Below are 8,700 nucleotides of genomic sequence, written 5' to 3'. Positions count from 1 at the left end.
ATTGGATCTGATGATTTTATACCCGTGTACCGAAAAGGAACTCAATCAACCTGTCCTTCCACGAGTTATCACAGGTGCACAGACACATGCACACATGCCCTAACCGTGTGTGTTCTGTTGATTTAGCGTCTGGTTTAACATTCTTTTTCAGTTATATAACTAACGTTGTCAGCACAGCTAATTGTGGATAAAGACAGTACTTCGTAATTTCAGACATGGACAGTCACCTGGGTTGGACAACTAACCTTTCGTAAGCCAGGCTTTTCCGCATGACGTAACTCCTTACCCAAAGGAGTTTCGAACCCACAGTGGTGAAAGGCAAGCGAGTCAAGTCGGCAACCTTAACCACTCAACCACGGGAAACATGGCTATAAAAATTGGAACAATATTTATAAAATAGTTAAATGTCCGATTTTCGGCGTCTTTCTGGCACTATTTCACTACCTTCCTTATTCGAATTTCAAGGTACACCTATTCACACAAAAAAACCTAGAGATCTACACCTAGTATAAATGCTTTCATCTCCGACATGATATCCTTGCCGGCATTATCATCCAAAATGTCAATACAGACATTTCAACCATGATGTCAATGCACTTTAGCCACTATGCATATAATGGCACTTCAGCCAAAATTACAATGCTGGTATTATCATCCAGGATGTCAGTGCAGGCACTTTAACCATGATGACAATGTTGGCAGTTAAGCCATGATTTCAACGCTTGCATTTAGCCAAGAGGTCAAGGCTGGCATTTCAGCCATGAGGTCAATGCTGGCACTTAAGACATGATGCATGATGTTAATGCTGGCACTTCAGCCATAATGTCTACGCTGGCATTTTAGCAGAGAATGAGATGTAAATGCTGGCACTTCAGTCACAATGTCAATGCTGGCATTTTAGCAATATGTCAATGCTGGCATTTTAGCCATGATGTCAATGCTGACAATTTAGCCATTATGTAAATGCTTGCACTTCAGCCATGTCAATGCTGATACTTAATGCTGGCACTTCAGTCATCATGTCAATGCTGACAATTTAGCCATGAGGTCAATGCCGGCACTTTAGCCATGAGGTCATTGCTGGCACTTCAGCCATGATGTCAATGCTGGCACTTAGCCATGTCAATGCTGACAATTTAGCCATGTGGTCAATGCTGGCATTTCAGCCACGAGGTCAATGCTGGCACTTCAGCCACGAGGTCGATGCTGGCACTTCAGCCATGAGGTCAATGCTGGCACTTCAGCCATGAGGTCGATGCTGGTACTTCAGCCATCATGTCAATGCTGGCACTTTAGCCATGATGTCAATGCTGGCATTTCAGCCATGATGTCAATGCTGGCACTTCAGCCATGATGTCAATGCTGGCACTTCAGCCATCATGTCAATGCTGACAATTTAGCCATGAGGTCAATGCTGGCATTTCAGCCATGAGGTCAATGCTGGCACTTCAGACATGATGTCAATGCTGCACTTCAGCTATATGTCAATGCTGGCACTATCATTCAAGATGTCAGTGCTGGCACTTCAGCTATGATGCCGCCACTTCTGCCATGATGTCAATGCTGGCACTTCAGCTATAATGTCAATGTTTCAGCCATCATGTCAATGCTGACAATTTAGCCATGATGTCAATGTTGGCACTTCAGCCATGATGTCAATGCTGGCACTTCAGCCATGATGTCAATGCTGGCACTTCAGCCATGATGTTGATGCTGACACTTCCGCCATGATGTCAATGCTGGCACTTCAGCCGTCATGTCGATGCTTACACTTCAGCCATGATGTCAATGCTGGCACTTCAGCCATGATGTCAATGCTGGCACTTCAGCCATGATGTCAATTTTGGATTAAGTAAATATCAAGGTGATATGGTATAAAAGATACAAGACAGCGCAATATTATTCCACTTTACTGAAACAATACATAGCATAATATATCAATGTGCAAAAAAAAAGGAAGTCACACTTTTTATCAAGTGTCACTAAATCACGAAACATTCTCTTACAACTTCCTCACTTATCCATAAAGTTAGTATCGAAACAACATACAAACTATGTTTGTAGTATATGCTCATATATATATATGTAACACAATGTCTTTTTTCAATCATACTCCCCACAGACAATGGACATGTACATATATTGTGTTGTGTTAAGAATATTTCTTCTCTGGACCAGCAGAAATGTAGTGTTACTGTATACAGTGGTTTTGTGCCGCAACAGTACTGACCAATTGTGCAATTCTTGTTTTTATTACTTAACTGAGTTGAAAATTTATTAATAGTCATATGTCAACTAATGAAAATTTAAATTTTGGGCTCATTCCGAGTTTGTTCAAATAAAGTTAAGAAAATCTTGTTATTTTAATGTAGATTTAAAGCAAAAACAGTTCATTACTGAAATTTACTGTTAAATTCGAAATGAAAAAAAAATACACAATTGATTCTATATTTTCGAAGTAGGAAATGGAATTTGGCAGCAAGTTAAAAATTAATTAGAAACAGTAGTAATTTGGTAAGGCGATTAATACAGCCTTAAATTCAGTACTATAAAAAAAATTGTTATAGTTTTATACTAGCTACCTCTGGTTTTACACCAGCAAGAAAAAAATATATCATAAGTGGTATCTACGGAGTGTAACTGCTTTCTGTAACTGTTATCTTGCAGTTAAGATATCCAGTTCAACAAATGCTTGCCACCACATTTGTCCTATATTTTCAAATGATACTTCTTGTATACATTTTGTATAACTTGATCTTTCATCACTATAACTGAAAGGTAAGGTGTCCAGGTATGATTTCCTCCTTATGCGAAAACCAAGTCAACAAAGCTGTTCATAAACACAAAAACACAAAGCCTCGACGGTGTAGCAATGTGGAGTAATAAGCAAGGGTCTGGAAACAAGAAACAATACTGATCCCATATTTGTGTATTCATTAGAGAAATTGTGAGACTTAAATAGAAAGGGTAAGTAACGATGTTGGGTTTATGAAGGTTTGTTACATTTATAGGTGGAAATTGCATCGTTAAATGTCCTCTGGTTCTGGCCAGTTCCAACCGCAACCCAATACTATATGCAATATGTTTATATTTTTATTTTTTTGTTTGTTTTGATTTGGGTTTTACGGCGCATCAACACAGTACAGGTTATATGGCACCAAACAGGACTACAAATTATGGTTCCACATCTCAGCAAAATGTTTAATCTGTGTCTGTAACTTACATGTATCTATCTTGATTGAATTTTAAAGCCCCTCTGCTTATTTTAAGACTATCCCATTTTTTACAATACATCCCATTATGGAAAATAAAATAAAAGAAAGGCAGGTTGTGTACCCACTATAACAAAAGCAGGAAAAAGGAGAGTTAGGAGTTATAAAGCTTACATGAAATCACTTTGATTGACACCGAAAGCAGTCTGGTTGGTACGCAAACAAAAAATACTCCACAACCAAACTTAAGGAGGAAATTCATGGACCCTTTCAACCAAACAAAAATTTCGAAAAGGAATCGCATGAACAAAATATATTAATGTGTTATGTAATTTTTAGCACTTTGTGATTACAATAAATGTAGAAATACTTCAACGAGAAACAAACAGAAATATCTCAAATAGCCAATGACAAAACCAAACAGGTGTATGATAAGTCAATACTTGTCAGTTTGTTTTTTTCAATCCAGTGATAAATATTGATTCTAAATCAATAAACCTTTGTTAAAATCATCAACATCTGCTATTACACACTGTTAACATACAAACAAAGGCAACAGAAATTAGCAAATTCTTGAGCAAAATAGTTCTCTTGTTTTTTAAATACAAAAAATCTTCCAAAAAACAAATAATAAGACATACAGGCTACTGTTATCACAAAACAAAATGTATTCTATATAGATCAACAACCAAACAAATCTGTAATTCTAGACACATAAAAGTCATCAGTAAATTTTCATTTAATCAGTTAATATTCCCAAGACTGTTATTTGTATCACTGAGATCTATAGCTATCAGAAGAATAATACAAGAACGGATTTAGTCTTGTGAAGTATAACCAGTTTCATTCTTGTTAAATCAAACAAGTTTAAGTCCTGATAAATCAAACGAGTTTCATTCTTGTTAAATCAAATGAGTTTCATTCTTGTTAAATCAAATGAGTTTCATTCTTGTTAAATCAATCAAATGAGTTTCATTCTTGTTAAACCAAATGAGTTTCATTCTTGTTAAATCAAACAAGTTTCATTCTTGTTAAATCAAACAAGTTTCATTCTTGTTAAATCAAACAAGTTTAAGTCCTGATAAATCAAACAAGTTTCATTCTTGTTAAATAAAACAAGTTTTAGTGTTAAATCAAACAAATGGTAACAAAAGTGTAAGATCATATGATTTTTATCTACTATTAGAATGTACAGAAGTATAAAATACTATGAAAAACTCTATAAAATTATAAATAAATACATATTTCCATATCGTCTAAATAACAGTCAAAAAAGCCAACAACCTCGAAAATGTTTAAAGATAGAAATTTCAAAACTGTTAATACTAGACAGAACAAGTAAAATAAGCTTTATGTATAGAAGCCATCATTCAAAATCAACAAAAAGTGTCGTTTTTTTTTTTTCAGTAACTCAGTAATTGGTGTTTCTCGGACATTTTGCCCTCAATACAAATTTTTTCTATAAATACAGAGTAGGAGATTGCCTCGGACAATATGAATATTAAAAACAGTCAACACTTATTTCTTAAAACAGGACTCAAATCCAAATTAACATCAAAATACCATCCAAAATTACTCTGCTAAATTTCTGTAATGAACTTGTCCGTCTTTCAATTTGGACAGTACCATTAACTGTAAAACGGGGTGCAAACCAAAAAGATACTGACTGAATGGCGAACAGTACAGATCTTGATCAGACTGCATGGATGTGCAGGCTGATCATGATCTACACTGTTAGTAAAGGCAGAATCAATCGTGTCCAGCATGTTAACAAAGGTTAATGTAATTTCAGTGGATATTTTCACAGTACATTTAAACTTGTGCCAATTCTTCTTACAATTTTACTCTGAAACCAGGAGTACAAGTAAATGAATGTTTAATACATTTTGCAGCTTCACAAGCATGCCTTAAAAACTAACTGGACCATTGTGTTTTAACTAGAAGTGTTTTCTCAAATTTAATAGTACTCTGATGTAAATCTGGAGTTAAGTCCCTTTAAATGACAAATCATTATTACTGCAGCTTTGAAGGGATACTACCATATTGTTCAGTACGGCTCTACCAAACATTCTTGTGAAAATTATAAATGGTATAGGTAAGCTCCTTTTCTTGTTTTAACTTTGGATTTATATTCCTCACGTACATGTACACATTCTGTGACTCATTTACAGATTTCATACTGGCCATTCAATGCCAATTAACATTTTCTAAATGATGTTTAATACAATGATTAAAACTGAGGACATTCTAACCAATAAATTATTAATACAAACATGATTCTGTGACTTATGTGGACTAAATGAGGCATGGTGATGTGTGTAATTGTTTGTGAGAAAGAAAAACATCAGTAAGACCCTGTTCACACTAAATTCTAAGTCTCTGACCATCCAACAGAGCTAGTTCAATTGGCAGATCTTGAGTGGTTATGTTTATTACATGCTGGTTAAATGCCAACTTCAAACAGGATTTTTAGTTAACATAACAGTCAATAAAGAATCCTACTTTAAGTCTGAATTATCCAACACTGGTGAAACTAGACAGTACAACAAAATATTCTAACATTGATTAAACAGGGTCTCATGATCTTTTTAATATGTAACTCTAGACAAATGATTTGAACTTATTACAACAATGAGGAAAGTTACAAAATGCTATTCAACTTCTTACATACATGAAAATATCAAAGACTGAGCTTCCATAAAACATCACAAGCACTTGACATTACTGTAGAGCAGTGTCATAAATACTTGACATTACTGTGTAGCCATGTCACAAATACTTGACATAGCTGTATAGCAGTATATCAATTAGCCAATTAAGAAAGTGCTACATCAATTAATGGCGACATGAAATATAGCGATTAAATTGACTTGAAACACTGAAGCACACCACTAATTACAGCTTTACGTATTTCAACAATAAATATAACATGAAAATGGCAGATCAGCACAATATGTTGTCATAACAACCATTTTTATATATAGTTCACATTATTAAAAGTACGGTGATGTATCAAAAATAACCATAATCAATTATCTTGGAAAAATTTTTCCCTAGTCAGTTTATTTTTAATCTTACTTTTAAACCAAAATGTCACCTGTTTTTGAGAATACAGCTCACACAGATCTGCATTATTAAGTATTTTCATGATATTTCTTGTCAATTTCATTGTTCCAGTAATATAGTTATACAGTAATACATGATTTCATTTCAAGAATGTATAAAAATACTGAAATGTCCTAAATTTCTTTTTTCTTGTGCAATTGCACGTCATAATAATGCATACACTGATAAAACCCGAAAGGAGCATAATGTTAAATAAGCATGGTTTTTATATGCATTTAAGTAAAAAAAAATACTCAAGAAAATGCTTCAAGATTTACCAAAATACATAAAATCAAGCCTTTAAAAAGTTTAAGAATCATTCAGTTACCAGTAGCTTTTTTGTGAAACAGGAAAATTTTGAAAGTTAAGATTTTTTGCAAGACAGTCAGAATGCCATTAATAATCTAACTGCATACTACAGTTCTTAAGTTTGTGCTTTACCTTTTTTGAAACATGTCAGCAAAAGTCTATTCGGATTACTTTGAAACATCACAGTTCTTTTACACATATCACTAGTAAGATCACAGCTTTTATATATAATAAAGAACACAAAAATACAGGGGAGGTAATTCTATCATTCAACTGATGATCAAAGGGAGGTAATAATGATCCAGGATTTGGCACCTACATAAGAATGGACAAGAATATTGTTTGTAAGTTAGAATTCAATGTGAATGCCTTGTACTTCAGCTTTTCAAACAATGAGTTAACAAATGAAACAGCACCTTACTTGTAAGTTTTAAATGCACTTCATACCAGTTAGCCACAATTATGCAAGGGAGATTATTACAAATATCAAAACTATTTTCATATGTTAATGATTATTTCCCTTTAGTTACTGTCAAAACTATTATTGCACCAATGTTATTTAACACTTGAAAAAGACAAATTACAAAAATTCACAATCCTCTTATAAATCATTATAAGAAAGTACATCAATCCCTTAGCTTTCAGTTCAATAGATAGCATGATTTGCTTTTTCCATGTGGCAAGAAAATTTGTGGAAATATTTGATATCATAAAAAAACTCATACAATATTTAGGGTGTAGGGTGCATCACCCTGGACCATTCTCCACAATTGTCCCTCCTCTGTTTCACTGTCTTCCTCCCCCTCCCCTATCCCATAAACCTCCAGCACTTTACACGCATCTGAATATTGACGACCCATAGTATCTTCCACTTCGGACCATAAATTGTCGAGACGTTCTATTTTTTCTGGGTCATCATTAAGTCTCTGGCTAAAGTCTTCAGTGTATCTGCCAGAATGGTCTCTGTAATTTGAATGATTTCCAACAGAGACGTATTTGAAATCTGTATTGTTAGATTTACGTGTATTATTGACACATGGGGAGTGCTGTGACGCACCAATAGCGTCATGTTTGTCCATGCTCGATTCTGCGTGCTGATTGGATGAAAGATCTGCAGTTACCATGGATGCATTAACATCAGTTGTGTCTTCATGACAAGAGGTCTGTAAAAAAGTTAAAAGTAAATTTAAACTCAATTTAAATAGTTCTGAATAAACAATATACATGAAATTAACTTTTTTCTGCTTTTGAGAAAAGCGCATGTCTCCCACAACTGCCTAATCATCTAAATAGTAAGTCAGTCTTTATATACTGTTTACTTAGAGCACATGCGCAAGCGCTTTTTGACACCAAAAGGACCCACACACTACTTTTAAAAGTAATATAATTATGCATCCTTATGAGGTCAAAACTGCGCAAGAAATCTGCGTGTTTTTTGGTAATTCAAGGGCCATAATTCCGAAGTGCCTGGGTAGATTTGGCTCATTATCGAACACTGATCAAGCCAAAAGGACTCCTATACTACTCAGAGTGCATGCGCTTTCTTGGACCCAAATTGTAAAGTTTTGGGTGCACGAAAGCGCATGCGCTCTGAGGATTTTTCGGTAATTCAAGGGAAATAATTCCAAAGTGCCTGGGCAGATTTGGCTAGTTATCGAACTTGGCCAAGGTCTTATGGTCAGACATATTTTGTTCAAGTTTGGTGAAGATCGGGTGAGAAATGTTGGACTTAAGAGTGCGGACAAGCTCTGTGACAGACAGACACACACACAGACAGGAGTAAATCAATATGTCTCACACACCACTGTGTGGTGGGAGACATAATTAATCACCCTCAAATACTAATGATTTCACAGTAAAATGTCATATCTTGTTAAATGACTAAGAGCTCTCATTTCACAGATTATGAGGATTTGCCTAAGTAACTATGGAACATTTTAATGACTATTTAGTAATGCTGAAGAAAAGATGAGGCCATGTTTACATAAGTATATGAGTGTTAATGTATATACGAGCCATGTTTACATAAGTATATGAGTGTTAATGTATATACGAGGCCATGTTTACATAAGTA

The 8,700-nt window shown here is 34.7% G+C and overlaps 1 protein-coding gene across 17 annotated transcripts in view; it reads right to left on the bottom strand.

Annotated features, from left to right (window-relative positions):
* Window positions 1–1,894: 1,894 nt before the first annotated feature.
* The window catches only part of LOC123552600 (ensconsin-like), a 91,820-nt gene continuing 85,014 nt past the window's right edge, over window positions 1,895–8,700 (bottom strand). For all 17 annotated transcript variants that reach the window (XM_053540126.1, XM_053540132.1, XM_053540125.1 and 14 more), the window contains one exon: window positions 1,895–7,789. In XM_053540126.1, the coding sequence (XP_053396101.1) occupies window positions 7,776–7,789 (14 nt within the window). In that variant the 3' untranslated portion in view covers window positions 1,895–7,775. The remainder of the gene's footprint in view (window positions 7,790–8,700) is intronic.

Source organism: Mercenaria mercenaria, chromosome 4 (assembly GCF_021730395.1).
Source record: "Mercenaria mercenaria strain notata chromosome 4, MADL_Memer_1, whole genome shotgun sequence".
Lineage (NCBI taxonomy): Eukaryota > Metazoa > Mollusca > Bivalvia > Venerida > Veneridae > Mercenaria > Mercenaria mercenaria.
Note: the sequence above shows the minus strand (reverse complement) of the source record. Positions and strands in the feature narration are given on the sequence as shown.